Raw genomic sequence first — 17,779 nt, 5'->3', positions numbered from 1 at the left:
ATGTGGGATTTTTTTTTTTTTTAGAATAGGTAGAATAGGTAGAAATGACTGAAAGATTAATTGGCTCTGTTTTGAGTTTTGTTCAAAACAGAAAGACTTCATATAGGAAAAAAATATATCACATATACAGGACACCTTAAGCTAGGTTTTTAATTAAGCAGCAAGGCAGAACAAAATCAGGGCTGTATCAAGACACAGGGACTAAACCCCAATTCAACCAGACCCAGAACTGATCCGGAATTAAAACAGGACTACAACAGTTCAAAATCAGGACTACTTGGGACTTAACCAAGACAGAACCAGAATCAGAACTAGATGATAGCAGCACTAAAAATCATCATAGACCTGCACTACACTTATTTTTTAATTCTACCAAAGTCCAATATTTAGATTGAGAAAAGTTTATATAATTATTTATCCTTGTTGTGCAAACAAGCTGCAGAACTTAATAAATATAGAATTTGAAAAGTAACAAACCTAAAAAGAAACACTAGGTACGAGATACATGAGGACCTGTGATACGGTGATACTTCTGGTAAACAACCATGTGACTAACATGTGAGTCTCACCTGCTCTTGTTTCACCTCTCTCTGTGTGTTCCTCTCTCCCTCTTTGTGCTGACAATCATCAAATATACAGTTGAAACCAGATATTTACACACAAACACTTTTTTAATTGTAACATCAAATTAGACTAAATGTTTATTTTTTTTAGGTTGATAAATATAAAAACATATTTGTTAACTTTAAGAGTAAAGAGAGAAACTGTCTGTATTTCTTAATTGCAAATGGCACCAAATTGTATTCAAACTGAGCCACACTTATGGAGCTCCACAGTTCTCTTCCTGGTGTTTTGGTTGACATCTCTTGATGTTCCCATGTCACAGAAACAGGCTCTGTGTTTTGCTTTATATGCATCCACAGCTGTGCCACCAGTTTACTCACATGGACTCTACGAACCTATCAGAAGCTTCTTCAGCTCAGGATGGAATCGTCTGCAGTTTTCTTATTAATTAACAATAAACTTAGTGTATATGTACTCCTAAATTTGATGAAAGTGATAAAAAATAGAAGCTCTGTCTCTCTTTATTCTGACATTTAACTAATTCAAAAGATATTTCAATATTTATTTATTTTATACTGAACAACACACAAAACATAATATATAAAATAACATCTACCTGAGTTTTTCTTTGAAAGAAGCTCCTTATGTCCATTCTTGTATATCAGTGCATTACTGAAACCGATTTATTTAGCCATGGAGGGAAACAACTGAAAATATGAAATAAACACATGTAAGCTGAGACTCTCTAAAGAAACAGCTTTGTTGTTGTTCGGCTTTTCATTTCGCCATTTGTTGATTCACTTGAAGAGCGAGTAACGTAATATTGGTCAAGTGATCAGTTTGATATCAATCTTTCGTGATTCACCGTCATATTTACATTATTTGTACAGTACAAATGATTTGCTTTGGTACCTGGTCAAACTTAAGCTCTCCTTAGTATGGCTGGTTCCCTTTCTCCAACAGCGCACTCGCAGGCAGCAGCTGCCCCGCCCCCCGCTTAGTGTCTGAGCTCGGATCATACCAATATCAGGGGGGATTCACGCACAGTCGTAAATTCCCACAGTGTGCACTATGTGCTTCGAATATTGTGTGTAGTTTTTGCTTTATACAGTTGTCAGCCAGGCATCTAACTATGAAAAAATTACACTCCAAAAGACCCCGGGCTTCTGACAAAACAACCCGGGCTTAAGCCCCGTAAGCCACCCCCCCGCTCCGCCACTGCTCTGTAGAACTTCACATACAGTAAGCGCCAAAATCTCCACCCCAGCACTTCCCTTCAACTTGGGTGTGAGTGGAGCCACCTGGTGGTCCGCCACAGTCTAACATACATGTAAATGCTGTAATTTGATTATTTTAATAAACCATGTGACTTGGATGGATTCGATGCTGGCGTGACCACAGTCCAAGGGGCCACTCAATGAGTTTGTGTGTTCGCTCAGACACATGAAACATTAGAGGGAACATTGGTGTCATCGTGAAACTAGTGTTTATTGATGATGTGACACAGGACAGAAGCAGCCGAGTGCTCAGAGACAGACTGTCTGCTCACATCCAGCTAAATGCAGTCAGACTGCAGAGTTTCATAATGCAGATGGACAATGACTGAAAACACACAGCCAAAGAAACCCAGGACTTTATTAAAGCAGAGAAGTGGAAAATTCTTGTGTGGGCAGCTCAGTCACCTGATCTTAACTCAGCTGAGCATTGAGACTGACCTTTGGAAGAAAGGCCCACAAACAAACAGCAGCTGAAGGCCGCTGCAGTAAAGGCCCAGCAGAGCATTAAAAAGGAGGAAACCAGCATCTGGCGATGTCCATGAGCTCAACACTTCACGCTGTCACTACCAGCAAAGGCTTTTCAACCAAGGATTGGAAATGAACATTTTATCTTCATTTATTTAATTTGTCCAATTACCTTTGAGCCCGGAAATGAAGGGCTCACTGACAATTAAAATAAATCAACAAAATTACTTACAGTATAATCTGTGTGTCCTTCCCAGTACTTAAAATGACTTACACAGTAATTAAGATTACTGCATTTACAGTTACTCTAGAAAAAGGATTGTTTTGTTTGGCACTGTGTAGTTAAAGCTCGTTTTCCGGTTAAGAAGTGTTTCATGTTCTTTGTTTTTCATTAAAGGTGAATAAAAACAGGCTCAGATATAATAATGAGAACTATCAATGTATCATTTTTATATTTCATATAAAAAGACAATTGAATAAGATAAGATAAGATAAAACTTTATTAATCCCTCGGGTGGGTTCCTCTGGGAAATTCGGTTTCCAAAAAGCACAGCACCGACAGAAGTTACAGAGTTACAGAATATTATATATATATACACACATATATAAATACAGAGACATATATAAATAAAATATACAAAGGGGATAAATAGAATAAATAGGAATAAAAATAAAAATACAAGTGAATTGCACATTTCAAGTATTGAGGTCTATTGCACCGTTGACTGTTAACAAAAGTATTGCACAGTGAGGTGAAGAGGCACTACAGCTTAGTTGTTCCCCCCTCCTTTGTCCTCCTGTCTCCCCTTCCTCTCCCCTCCAGAGAGGAGTTAAACAGTCTGATGGCCTGTGGGACAAAGGAGAATATGCACAAACCTAAGCAGTACTTACTCAGTAACTCCTTACAATTTGTGTCTCCTTTCCTGTTAAACACCTGGATGTTAGATAAGGTAAAATAACTCTATTCCCTTCTTTTAATGTAAATACCTTAGTATTAGTAGGTAAATATAGTTATACTGTAATTTCAGATAAAATAGGGACCCCACATTTTATGTTCTGTTGTGCTATTCAAACATACACACAAGATTATATATATGAAATACATTACATTTAGAGCACTACAGTGCAGTGACAAAAACTGTAAACAGGACAGTGATTAATGAAATACTGCAAAATGAAATACCAAACCTAAATCAGCTGAAGTGGAAGTGACTGTGAAGACTGATGTCATGAAGTGGAAACTGAATCCAGTCGGATTAACACAACGCTGTAGCTGCCAGTTCATATTGACTTTACTATTTAGCTCTTGTGGCAAGAAAGAGTGAATTTGCTCTTTTGTAATCTGACACACACACACACACACACACACACACACACATATATATATATATATATATATATATATATATATATATATATATATATATATATATATATATATATTCATATATATATATATTCATATATATATATATATATATATATATAGCTAAATAGACGTTCATATATATATATATATATATATATATATATAGCTAAATAGACGTTCATATATATATATATATATATATATATATGAACGTCAAAAGCTTTAGAGCTTCGTCAACTTTTTTTGCTTAAAATAAAAAACAAAGACTTCAGACTTCAGGTATGAGCGGACTAAGTTCATTCATGTCTCCCTCCTGTATTTAGGGTCGCTCCATAACCCCGGTCCGTTGGATTCAAATGGTGCCGCTATATTGGTACTACATCGCGGTTAGAATGTGTTATTTAACCTCCTAAGACCCGAACTCTTCCACAGCAGCATTTTTAATTTCTCTTTGATATTTGGTCATATTGGGGCCCGATGAATGTAAAAACAAAGAATTACCAGATTTTTTTAACCTTATTTTTGTTTTTAAGAAAAATAAGAGCCAAAAATGAGGATATTCGTTTAAAATTTTGATAGGTTTTGTTTTAATTTATTTAAAAGAAATAAAAGGGGGACTCTAAAGCCTGACAGCTAACTAACATGCCGTGATCTTTACATACAGCCTGGTGTGTGTGGCGAGATTAGTCGTTTTAGCTTTGGCCATGCCCTAGTACTACTGTCGCCTAGGAAACGGGGCGGGGCAACGACGCTAGCGAAGCGTCAGACGGAGCTGATAGGTGGAAGTGCTGCATGACACCATAGCGTGCCATGGTTCCATCGGTGTGGTGACACTGGGAGGTGAAGCGCAGTGTAATCTGCAGCTTCACATCTCCTGCACGTCGCGCTGTTAATCGGACCTCCATAATCATCTTCTTACCAGGTAAGTCAGTCACTCACACAACGACATTTTACTAGTAAAATAACAATAACCTGCAGGTTTATATGAGTAATTGACTTATTGAAATCGTATAAATAAAGTTTCTTATTTAGCACTTTAAAATAGCTGTGGTGTAAAACCGAACCCTGTCAGTAACCATTTCTACGGGCTGTTATCTTAACGTATTAAGCGCTTTTGACCAGACGCTGTAGAAATCAAACCAATCGATCCCGTTTCAAACTGTCAGATTATCATCGGGCATCCTCGGGAAGCTCTTCGGTTTACATGTGTTATGTTGTAGCCCCGCTGCAGCATGCTGACCCGCGTGTTCCGTGCCCACGGGCTCGTGGTGGCCTCTCACCCCTGGGAGGTGATTGTGGGGACAGTCACCCTCACTGTCTGCATGATGTCCATGAACATGTTCACTGGGAATGACCAGATATGTGGCTGGAACTTCGACTGCCCCAAAACAGAGGTGAGCAAAGGATCAGTGTCAATAATAACAAGTGGTGCGATTTTATTCTATTAATTCTATTGTTTTTTATTATTGCAGGAGATTCTGAGCAGTGACGTCATCATCCTCACCATTACGCGTTGTATCGCCATCGTCTATATTTACTTCCAGTTCCAGAACCTGAGACAGCTGGGGTCCAAATATATTTTAGGTATCAGTGCTCGTGTGTTTGTAGGACATGCCGGTGATGTTTCTCCCTTTTGACCTGACTCCGTCTGCGTTTCCTGTAGGCATCGCTGGCCTTTTCACCATCTTCTCCAGCTTTGTATTCAGCACAGTTGTCATTCACTTTCTTGATAAGGAGCTCACTGGCCTCAAGTAAGGACACACTCGATAAAAAGGTCCTTTTTTCAGGAGCTCTTTCAGAAACGTGCGATAAAGAGTTTGATCCTGTCTTTCAGTGAGGCTTTGCCCTTCTTTCTGCTTCTCATCGACCTCTCCAAAGCATGCGCTCTCGCCAAGTTTGCCTTGAGCTCCAGTTCTCAGGTATGCACTATTATATTTTGGTTTTTATTGCCACATCCTAACAGCAGCGGAGAAACTGATATGTCACTCATATGTTTTCAGGATGAAGTGAGGGATAACATTGCTCATGGGATGGCGGTACTTGGACCTGCCTTTACTTTGGATGCTCTGGTGGAATGCTTAGTGATCGGAGTGGGAACCATGTCAGGTATGTGCTCCTGTTGGGTGTTCGCATTAGGAGAGACTAGCTTGTGGGTTCCTGAGCTTGTTTTCCACAGTTTCCATGAACCGATGTCAGACACAAACATACTGTTTTACATGTAACCTGAAGCCACTTTTACGTTGCTGTGAAGTAAGCACTGTTTGAATCATCTGTTTTCACAGCTTGCTGGAAGCTGTCGTGTATTTATGTCTGGTCACTTTAGCACCAGTTGAGTTTCCCACATGTTTGACTATTAATCACAAGTTTTCTTCTATATGTGAAATCATTTGGACATAACTGCATTAGTAATCAGATCAAAGGTTGTCTGACTGCACATTAGTGCCAGGTGTGGTTTCTTCCCCCACAGGTCACCAAGCTGGACACTACGCTGAATTTATCATTGCTGTTGTAATAGTGGACAGACTTTAGAAACTGAGTGTTGCTGTAGAAAGTGAATAACGCCTTTCTGTAATTATGATGCTATAGAGGTGTGACTTGTTGTCGAGCGGATATCTGTGTGGTGTCTTGCAGGTGTAAGGCAGTTGGAAATCATGTGCTGCTTTGGATGCATGTCTGTCTTGGCCAACTACTTTGTGTTCATGACTTTCTTCCCAGCATGTGTTTCCCTGTTGCTGGAGGTAAGGGCACAGCTTTCCTGCATGTGTCTGACATGTTGATGTTTGTGCGGGTTTCTTTGATTGTGTCACGGCGGGGTGCGCCGATGTGTGCGGAAACAGGACCCAAAAGCAGATGATGACGAGGAATAGTAATGATTAACAGAAAAGTGAACCTTTATTGCGATGACGGCAGGAAATGAACCAAGAGACCAAAGCAAACAGGCAAAACACTAAGAAACAAAACACTAAAGGTACTAAGACCAAAAACTATAACTATGATTGAGGAGGAAAATAAACAGGCTATGACTGTAACTCTGGTGAGATAAACAGACGAACTGACAATGGCATGAAGAAAACAAAAGGCTTAAATACAGACATGAGGTGATCAGGGGAAGTGGCGACACATGGGGGAAAACAGCTGACAGACATAAACCTAATGACAGGACCAGGAGAGGAAAGCTAAATACAATGAACAAAGAACACATGACATTGTCAGAATAAAACAGGAAATGACAACACAACTTAACAGACCTAATACGTGATGAAATAAATAGAAAACCCCAAAACATAGAAAACCCAGGAACAATAACTGCCTAAACTAAAGGCAAATAGGAAATAACACAAACTAATAACATATCAAAAAATACAAAGAAAACTCAGAGTGCTGGGTCGGAGACCCAGCCTGTGACAGATTGTTCCTGTTATTTGTTCGTTCAGCTGTCCCGCGAGAGTCAGGGGGGCCATCCTATCTGGCAGCTCAACGATTTGTCCAGAGCAATGGAGGAGGAGGACAACAAACCCAATCCTGTAACACAGAGGGTCAAAATGATCATGGTAAGCTTCTAACGGGTTACTTAGTGTCTTTGTCTTTATTTGAAGAATTGTGTAATGTTTGTCTCTGCTCCACGTTCAGTCTCTCGGCCTGGTCATGGTTCATGCTCACAGCCGCTGGATTGCTGAACCATTGTCCATAAACTCTGCAGTGGACATGCTCGGGGTCGGCATGGAGCTGGACCACTTCTCACCCAGGAGAATTGAGCCGGATAAACCTCTTTGGCAGTTCTACCTCACGAGGTGATGCAGTAGTTTAGGTTGTTTTAATTTAACGTTCGCACAGTTGTGATAACTGCCCCATGGAGCATTGCACATGCTGTTGAGCTGCTGAACGTATGAGACTTTCTGTGTGAGACATAAAGGGCAAAAACTCTGTTCTGTGAAGAGATGGGTGGTCAGGGTCACCTGTGCTTTGTGTTTGTGTTCATAATGGAATTGCAGAGTTTTCCTGGACATTCCTGTTGTCGTGCTTTTGTGAAGTGAAACATGTTCCTCTTCATCTTACCTTACAGGATGATAACTATGGACATAGAGCAAATGATCTGTCTGCTCTTGGCCCTGCTGCTGGCTATCAAGTACATCTTCTTTGAACAGGCTGAGATGGAATCCACGCTGTCACTGAAGAACCCCATCTCCCTTTCCACACACACCCTAAATCCTCCATCCCCATCCGAGCCCTGCTGCAGGGAGGATCTAGTTACGTCACGATGCCACGCCCCCGCTCACACCATGGCTGTTCCAGGACCCGCCCATAAGGAGGAGAGAGGTGTGTCTACTGATAGTGGTAAAACAGACGGACTTGTTAGCGCTTTGTTATCAAATTCAACCTTGTTATCCTAGACGAGGTTATCCGGCCCCTGTCTGCTGCCGACAACGATCATCATCCAAGGAGCTTCTTTGTAACGAGGGAAGAAGAATCCAAGTCTGAGAGCACGGAGAACATGCTCCCCCAAAAGCCCAGAGACCTGAACCACTGTGTGACCATCCTCAACGACCCTAAGGTCAGCCATTAGACGCAAATCGCTGAAGCCCGTCTTTGAAAAACTCGTTCCACAAACGTTTAGTCATTTTCTTTGTTTCGAATCATGCGATATTAAAACTGTTGCCATCAGTTGTGATCTTTTAAAGAATGCTAATAATTTCCCACACATATCTGCTCAGGCATCAGTTGTATATGTGCTGGACTTCAGGGTCGTTATGTTGCTTTGAACGCACTTATGCTGACATAACATGTTATGTTGTTGGTAATGAAAGGAGCTCGTTTCAATCAGAGTATAGAATCAAGTTACTGACCTCATCAGGTAGGTAGTCGAGGGTGTCGGCCTCAGCGGCTTTGGTGTGAATGTGGAGAAGAGGGGAAAACAATGGCCCCCAAACAGGAAGTGTTTCCAGGTGGAGGCCATTGACATGTTTGTCCTTCCTCATCTTTTCTGACTCATGTCGTTTCCCTTTCAGTTGAAACGGTTCAGCTTTATCACAGGAAGACTGACAAGCCCACAAAAAGTTTCAACTTTTGATTTAGTAAGAGCAGCTAACTGCAGCTACAAGATGGGACTGCCTTCACTTTAAAGCAGACCTGACCCCGCCTACCTCCACCTCGTTCAGTTGCAGTTTGATAAGTTAAACAGATCACCTCTACTTAAAGAGAAAATACCTGCACAAAGGTGTGATCTGCAGTGATTGTAGAGCTGCAGTTTACACACACTCGTCACGGACGCCACGGTAACCTCAGATGCATTGATGTCTTTGAACTGTTCTTTTTCCAACTGGAAAGATTTTCAAAAACAAGAATTTGGTTCACAAGTTTGAATTTTCTGTCATTTGTGTGGTAAAAGTACAAACACGGGGTCAAAAGTACTCATACACACAGCAGCTACTCTAAATAAACTCTGCCAATGATGCAGGAATCATGTGGCCGACGTGCAGCTTACAAAGTAACATTAAACCAAATTACCATGAAATTCAATGAATTAGTGAATGTTTGACCACAGCGTGCATGTAGTCCACAGCATTTACTGCTGAGTTAGGACTGTGTAGATATTTATATAAGCAGCATGTATGGTGTCAATGCCAACAGTCATCATCATTTAATGAACTGGCTATGACCTGTTTTCCATAATGTTTATTTGTTGTGGGGGGAAAATGACATGTTTATGAAGACGTTTCAGAATTATTTCAGTCTTTTAGTTATTTTATCTTACTGTATATTATTTTATTATCTTACTGTATATTATTTTATTATCATGTATTTAAAGTAAATCCCCAGTGTCTGGTCTGCGCAGACTATAACTGACCGTGAGTCCGGTTGTTGCAGCTGGGCCCTCGTTTCCTGAGTGATGCTGAGGTGATGCTCCTGGTCAGCTCTAAACACATCCCTGCCTACAAACTGGAAGCCATCATGGAGACCGCAGAGCGAGGCGTGGCCATTAGAAGAAAAATGTTATCAACCAAGCTTCCCTGTTCCTCTGCGCTCTCCTCTTTACCGTACACAAACTATGACTACTCGAAGGTGAGACACAACTACGTTCTCCTCTGTTGTCGTCTAATTTCTGCCTGAACTGCTCCAAACTTACCTCAACATTTCAAGCAAAGGGCCTTACCACGGGGCAAGGACAGGAGGAAGACTTTAGTAGTGTGTTGTACCTGTTACACATTCTTTGTTATAAGCTATCACCACACAACTGTAATGACTGTTCACACACATCATAGCAAAGTCTTGTTTATAAAGTAAAGTTTGTTTTGATAAACAGGAAGTGACAAAGCGCTGGGTAAAACAAAGAAAACAGGCACCAAACAGATCAAACAAAAGGTCAAAGGTCATTTAAGGTTAAAAAACTCAACAGAAGCTTTATTAAAACAAACACATGTGAGCCTAGTTATACTGATCATTACCATTTATAATTATTAATATAACTGTAACATTAATGAACACAGAGCATTGCAGCCTGACCCACAGAGCAGTGGGAGGAAAGCTCAGGTGTATTTACAGTCGCACAGGTGACAACATGATGGAGCATCACGTCGTACAGGAGGAGCACACATACACACTACAAGAACTGTACACACCGAAAAGTACACAGTCAGTATAATGAGCGGGCCGTCTCAGCGTGACCCACTGTATATGTTAGCTGTGTGTAATGTGTTGGGACATTTATGATTACAGCTGCTCTGCTGTATCTGTGTTACTTATTTTAGTTGCTGTTCTTACTGTCCTGAAGCACCTGTGACCAAATGATTTCCTCTGAGATTAATAAAGTTCTCACGTTCTTTTCTCTCACCTTATTTACTGGGATGTGGTGGTGATTCCCAGTACAGTATTAATTTTCTGAGAAACTATTTTGGTACAAACATCAATTCTTAGATTTAAAATAAAATGTCACTAAGTTATTTTGAACACAGCCCTTGTTTCCCAGGTTGTCGGCACCTGCTGTGAGAACGTGATTGGCTATGTGCCCGTACCTGTGGGTGTGGCTGGACCACTACTTCTGGATGGGAAACAGTTCCAAGTTCCCATGGCAACTACAGAAGGCTGCTTGGTCGCCAGCACCAACCGCGGCTGTCGAGCAATCGCAGTGAGTGTTGCATGTGTTGTTACTGCTACTCTGCATGTGCTGCAGGACGAGTTACAGCATGAACGCAGTATATGAAAACACTGTGAACCATGTGTCGATATTTACCATATATATGTGTGTGTGTGTGTGTGTGTGTGTGTGTGTGTAGCTGGGTGGGGGAGCCCGTAGTCGTATCTTGGCTGACAGCATGACTCGGGGCCCTGTAGTCAGACTGCCCTCTGCCTGCCGTGCTGCTGAAGTCAAAGCCTGGCTGGAGAGCACCCACGGTTTTCAGGCCATCAAAGCCGCCTTTGACAACACCAGCAGGTAAACTGGTCTGCAGTGTGTGTTTGTGTGTCTGTCTGTGTGTCTGCAGTGTCTGTTTGTGTGTCTGTCTGTGTGTCTGCAGTCTCTGTTTGTGTGTCTGTTTGTGTGTCTGCAGTGTCTTTTTGTGTGTCTGTCTGTGTGTCTGCAGTCTCTGTTTGTGTGTCTGTCTGTGTGTCTGCAGTGTCTTTTTGTGTGTCTGTCTGTGTGTCTGCAGTGTCTGTTTGTGTGTCTGTCTGTGTGTCTGCAGTGTCTGTTTGTGTGTCTGTTTGTGTGTCTGTTTGTGTGTCTGCAGTGTCTGTTTGTGTGTCTGTTTGTGTGTCTGCAGTCTCTGTTTGTGTGTCTGCAGTCTCTGTCTGTGTGTCTGCAGTGTCTGTTTGTGTGTCTGTCTGTGTGTCTGCAGTGTCTGTTTGTGTGTCTGTTTGTGTGTCTGCAGTCTCTGTTTGTGTGTCTGCAGTCTCTGTTTGTGTGTCTGCAGTCTCTGTCTGTGTGTCTGCAGTGTCTGTTTGTCTGTCTGTCTGTGTGTCTGCAGTGTCTGTTTGTCTGTCTGTCTGTGTGTCTGCAGTGTCTGTTTGTGTGTCTGTCTGTGTGTCTGCAGTGTCTGTTTGTGTGTCTGTTTGTGTGTCTGCAGTCTCTGTTTGTGTGTCTGCAGTGTGTGTTTGTGTGTCTGTTTGTGTGTCTGCAGTCTTTGTTTGTGTGTCTGCAGTGTGTGTTGTTCCTGTGTGACGGAGGACTGCTGTCTGCAGGTTTGCGAGGCTTCAGAAGCTGCTGGTGGGTCTGGCAGGGAGAAATCTTTATATCCGCTTCCATTCAAAGACTGGAGATGCGATGGGGATGAACATGATCTCTAAGGTAACTGTGGTCGTGTCTGAAGGAAACGGTTTCCAGGGCCTACTCCGTGGATCGGCTTCCTCCGAGGCGTGGACGTCTATCAGCAGAGAATGTCCCTTAGTCTGTAACACAGTCAAATATATTCTCAAGTAATATTCAAGCATGCCATTCAGCGTGTTAGTACGAGCAGCTCGGGAGCAGCTTGGGAGAACAAGAAAACAGAGACTGCTTTAGATTGTCTTCCCAAAGTGACTCAACTTTATTCACAAGTACAACAGTTTATATAGAGGGTAAAATTCATGAGACAGCAGATTTATCAGTTTAAACCAGTACAGACCAAGATAAGGCAGCGTCTTCCTGCCCTTGGGTGAAGAAGCATCCTTTGTGTAGTTTATTAGTTCAGCTACAATTGTGATTATCTCAGCGACATATTTTCAAGGCACAAAACGAAGAGTTCTTTCATTAGTGAAATCTGAAACAAACCATTTGGCCTTCAACAGGCGTCTAAAAGATTAAGAAACTAATGTAGCTGAGGGAGTGATCTCTGTGGTATTTCAACCTTGTACCAGCCTGTGATTCTCACACATCAATTCTTGGGTCAAAGAGAAAAATAACTAAAACAAAGGGGCCTTATTGAATGACAGAGTTTTCCTGTATAATGTCACTATAAAACAATATCCAGTAAATGCTACCATGGTACTAAAATACCTAACAGTGTCTGCAGCTTCGTTTAATGTGGAGAAACACACGTGTTGTTTTGTTAAAGGGATTTCTGCGACATCACCCGTCGCCTACTGGTGGTGGTCAGAGGGCCCGGTGGCGCCAGTGTCCGGCAGCCTCGCCTCTGTCAGTGCGCCCCAGGGTGGCTGTGGCTACAATGTAGCTCCATCACCAGTGTGTGAATGTGTGTGTGAATGGGTGGATGTGGTGTAAAGTGCTTTGGGGTCCTTAGGGACTAAGTGAAGCGTTATACAAATACAGGCCATTTACCGTTTACTTACACCATCACCCAGTGCTCACTCATACTGGATTAACAAAGGTTCTTATTCAGCACTTCTGGAAACACTGTTTTAGATGGATCAGCGTTTCTCAACATGAACCTGTGTCGCTGTGTCAGATGCATTTATGACGTAGCAACCATACGTGATGAATCTGATCTACCCGCAGGGCACAGAGGAGGCTCTGAGGTTACTGCAGCAGCACTTCCCAGAGCTGCAGGTGGTGGCTGTTAGTGGGAACTACTGCACAGACAAGAAGCCAGCTGCCATCAACTGGATCGAGGGCCGGGGAAAGTCTGCTGTCTGCGAAGCCACCATCCCTGCCAAGGTGGTCAGAGAGGTAGGAAGCACTGTGTAACCTTTACTGGGACTAACTGTCTGCCAATAGAGTTTCAGCAGAAACCTGCAGTGAAGCAAACTTTCACTTTAGAAGATGCACGTACTGACTCTGCTTTTTAGAGAAGTATTAAATCTAAGCACAACCTTAAGGGTTAAAAACAGTCTGACAGAAAACAGGATTCAATTTGTCACACAAAACTGAAGAAACAGGATCTAAGTTCAAAATTATTGATCATAACACTCAGAAGTCTGATGGACCTTTATCGTCTCTCTAACAGGATGACGTCACAGAGCACAACTGTGTGGTTTTACCCACCAGGTGCAGTTAGAGTTCTTTACCTGTGCTACCTATGAGTCACTGGGTGTGTCCCATCTGGAGACTCCAGTGTCCTCCTGGGGGACCTGCTGAGCTGAACCACAGTTTGTTCACAGGAAAAAAACTATTTGAATGTCCAGAAGAGTTTCGAGGACTTGAAAAATGACTCTGATATTTAAACTCTCTGCTGTTCTTAGTCTGACAGGATCTTCCTCCACAGTTTGAGTCAAACATGTTGATCTGATCAATCATTCAGTGCTTTTTTATTTTCTGCGGCACAAAACACTGAACTTCAGAATCACATTCTTTATAACACAATACTGTGAGAGTGCACGCAGTACTGTGTCACAAAGAATCACTACTGTGTGCACAGTGGGGTGAGAAGTGTTTGGCCCTCGTGTATTTATGTTTGTCACACCCCAATGTTTCCGATCATTAAACGAATGTAAACTTTAGACAAAGACAGCATGCAGTTTGTAAATGAAGGTGTTTATGATTTAACCTACATGAAGAACATCTTTCTGGCAGAGACTCGTCTTTAATCGAAACACTACACTCACATCTAAAATTCTATTTTCATTTGAAAAGATTTGAATTTTAAAAAGTATTTAAAGTATTTCCTGTTGTCATTTAACAACGACTCGCTGTTTGAGAACAGCTCCACCTGTCAGGTCTCTGATGTAGCTCATTGGAAGCAAACCGTGGCTGCACTTTTCATGAATCGCTTTGATGGTTTGTAAAAGGACGACAGCGTTTCATGCTGCTGTCTCGGTCTCGCTCCCTTCAGGTTTTGAAAACAAGCACAGAGGCTCTGGTGGAAGTTAACATCAACAAGAACCTGGTGGGTTCAGCCATGGCAGGAAGCATCGGAGGTTTTAATGCACATTCAGCCAACCTGGTCACAGCCATCTACATAGCATGTGGACAGGTAAATGACCTGTGAGGAAATGCTGTGCATCACAGCTATTCCCATGTGTCCTGTGTTAATGTGTGTGTGTGTGTGTGTGTGTGTGTGTCCTGTGTTAATGTGTGTGTGTGTGTGTGTGTGTGTGTGTGTGTGTGTGTGTGTCCTGTGTTAATGTGTGTGTGTGTGTGTGTGCACACAGGACCCAGCTCAGTCAGTGGGCAGCAGTAACTGCATCACCCTCATGGAGCCGTCAGGCCCAGCAGGAGACGACCTGCACATCTGCTGTACTATGCCATCTATAGAGCTGGGCACTGTAGGAGGAGGGACCAACCTGCCTCCACAACAGGCCTGTCTGCAGGTACGAGCACATCAAGCATGTCAAGCAACCGAAGATCAACAGTTAACACTGGGCAGTCCTTTTCATTTTGAAGTGGTTACACAACTGTTAGATGTTTAGGATCATGTAATATTGTTCAGTTAGAGGTGTCAGTAATGACAATGACTGATGGATGCGTGGTGCACGGTCTGAGTGCATGAAGAGCTGAGCAGGAGGGAAGCCTGCAGGGTGAGCACAAAGTAAGAGGCCGTAAAAACTGTCAGTCGTGTAACTCGCTGCTGTGACAGTAGATCAGTGAGTCACGTGAAAAGAGTTTAGCAGGCTGCTAGCTAAGATGACGGGAGAGAAACAAAGCAAACCCGTTTACAGTCGGTCATCTGCAGCAGGAAAAGTGAAAACAATGACGTTCCACTGAAGCAGGCGTAGCTTCCTCAACAATCCTTTCAAAGCTCTTTTCAAAAAGACTTTGATTCAATAAAGACAGTTTTTATTTCTGCTTCCCTCCCAGTTCGTGTCTGTCTGGACGATTACAAATCAGTGACACGTGTCCCCGAGCACCTTTTATTAAACACACACAGTGAACACGCCACACATTTACTTTATGCAGATGTTAAATGTCCAGCAGTGTCCGTAAAAACAAAACATTTTGGATTTCAGCTTGGACCGTGTCTCCATGACGACTGTTTTTAGTTTGCACAGTCTGTTGTTGTACCTGTGCGTCTGCAGTGAGTCACAACTAAAAACTCGATTTGATTTTAGGACCAAGTGCAAGTGTGAGCAGAGGTATATGGCGTGCTGGTGCACAGTGACACAAACATGTCACAGTCGTGTGGTTTTTAGATCCTTACATGGATAAATGGATTAGCAGCACTGTTTCATTCAAAGCTGCATCCGTGGAAGGATTTGGTTGCCATATAACTTGTGTGTTCATGTGTGTGTAGATGCTGGGTGTGCAAGGAGCCAGTCAGGACTGTCCAGGTGAGAACGCCCGACAGCTGGCCAGGATCGTGTGTGCCACCGTACTCGCTGGAGAGCTCTCACTGATGGCTGCTCTGGCTGCTGGGCATCTGGTCAAGAGTCACATGACCCACAACAGGTAAGAGCCTGTAATCCAGTGTTGGAGTTACGTCATTATAAACTGCAATGGGATTTAAAAACAAAATCTCTGTGTGTGTGTGTGTGTGTGTGTGTGTGTGTGTGTGTGTGTGTGTGTGTGTGTGTGTCTCGATGGGGGGGTTCTCGTAGGACAAAGGGGGGCCTTGCAGAAACAGTTTGGGAACCACCTTCTTAGACTAATTTGTATTTGTGTTTGTACAAACTCTCACCTAATGATTCTTTATCTACAGCCAGTCAAACAGAAGCGCTGCACTTCACTGAAGCAAGCAGACTGATTTGTGTTATTGAGCTGCTCCTGATATTGCAGGGCTGTCACAGTGTTGTCCAAATCAGAAGAATTCCCTATAATGAATTGTAATAATGAATAATTCATTTCAATGATTGTGTTATACTTAAAATGTGAATGTCAATAATCATTATTTAATTCTACCAACCACAGAGATCTAATGAATCTATTCTGTCTTTGTTTTGGTGCAACGACGCCATGATGGCACCTGTTCTGACTCTTCTGTTCACAGGTCGAAGGTAAACCTGCAGGAGGCAGGAACGTGCACCAGGGAAGCATCGTGAAACAACAGCTGGGTCTGCTGGGAAAACTCACGTGGCCAATCGGAAAGGGGCGAGTGATTCATCACTGACCTTAAAGACGATTCAAATCAAAGAGACTTTCTGCTCAGCAGTTTCTATTTTGACATTAAAGGATGAATCCGTATGTTTACATGAACAATCAGTTCATGACTTCTTTTATTTCAGCAGAATGATGTAAGCTTTACAGCCCACTGGAGTCAAATTAAAATGCCTCCCCTCCTACGTCCAGTCTGTGAGCTGTGAATACAAATACCATCATACGGGTCACTGATGTGTGAGACATGCTGTTTATCACACTTTATGCTTCATAATTATTTCATTTCCTTGTCTAACAAGGACACGTTTCAGCTGTTAAACATTCAGTCTGCACTTCAGCCTTCGAGAACTACTGATTACATTTGGCTGGTTTTATAAAAACGTGTCCACATCCTGACACAAACACTACAATACTGCACAAAAGTAAAAGCACATGTGGTAATGCAACAGTAGCTGACTGCCTTTGACCATAATCGCACACGTGACAGCAACATTAGCATTGCTGCTGCAGACATGTGTGGATCCCACAGAAGAAATCATAACACACAAGCTTAACCACAGCTTTATGTGCTGGAAATGGCAAAGCAACAAAACTGGAACGAAGCTGAGTTACAGGCTGACAGAAGGTCACGCACCACGAGGGAGCTCACAACGGACAACAAAGGGAACAGCCCACAGCTGACACTAATCCAGATCAAAGGAAGCAAAATCACAGATTAGAATTAGAGAGGAGACTCAAAATAAAACAGGGAAACAGCAGAGAGACCCAGGCTGGGAATCAGTGGACTCAGATGAAGTCAGGACCAAACCCGTACAGAGAACCAGAACAGCAACACCTCCCCAGCCCCAAAGACTCAGGACCATGACAAACCCCATCACACATCGCTCATGGTGCTGGTGGTGGAGGTCAGTCAGTTGGCCTGTTGTTTCTTCTTCTTTCAGCTGCTCTCTGTAGGGTCGCCCACAGAAGGTCGTCACCCTCTTCCTCACCCACTGCATGCCCTTCATCACTGCATCCACGAGCCTCCTCATTGGTCTGTTTCTTTTCCTCATTTCTGAGAGCTCCATTTTCTGGATCCCTTAAGTAATTTAAGCAGATGAAAATCTGAAAATTGTGTTGTGTATTCAGCCCCCTGTGCTCTGATACCCCTAAACAAAACCCAGTGATATCAGTGGCCTTTAGAAGTCACCTAATTAGATAATCAAGTTG

The 17,779-nt window shown here is 42.6% G+C and overlaps 1 protein-coding gene across 1 annotated transcript; it reads left to right on the top strand.

The window, feature by feature from the left end:
* The first annotated feature begins 4,456 nt into the window (after positions 1-4,456).
* hmgcra (3-hydroxy-3-methylglutaryl-CoA reductase a) lies at positions 4,457-16,755 on the top strand. Its single transcript, XM_085293257.1, has 20 exons — positions 4,457-4,597; positions 4,896-5,069; positions 5,148-5,259; positions 5,339-5,426; positions 5,510-5,594; positions 5,676-5,781; positions 6,307-6,413; positions 7,110-7,226; positions 7,306-7,466; positions 7,739-7,992; positions 8,067-8,227; positions 9,541-9,735; positions 10,640-10,798; positions 10,947-11,104; positions 11,848-11,953; positions 13,100-13,270; positions 14,373-14,513; positions 14,692-14,850; positions 15,771-15,925; positions 16,464-16,755. Exons 2-20 carry the CDS (start codon positions 4,908-4,910, stop codon positions 16,513-16,515), a joined length of 2,649 nt encoding a protein of 882 aa, XP_085149383.1. The 5' UTR covers positions 4,457-4,597; positions 4,896-4,907; the 3' UTR covers positions 16,516-16,755.
* Positions 16,756-17,779: the final 1,024 nt, after the last annotated feature.

The sequence above is a fragment of the Mchenga conophoros genome, linkage group LG12 (assembly GCF_057382185.1).
Source record: "Mchenga conophoros isolate Kocher_MC1m ecotype Shallow Benthic linkage group LG12, M_conophoros_male_GT1.1, whole genome shotgun sequence".
Lineage (NCBI taxonomy): Eukaryota > Metazoa > Chordata > Actinopteri > Cichliformes > Cichlidae > Mchenga > Mchenga conophoros.
The sequence above is the reverse complement of the archived record's forward strand: the minus strand, read 5'-3'. Positions and strand labels throughout refer to the sequence as shown.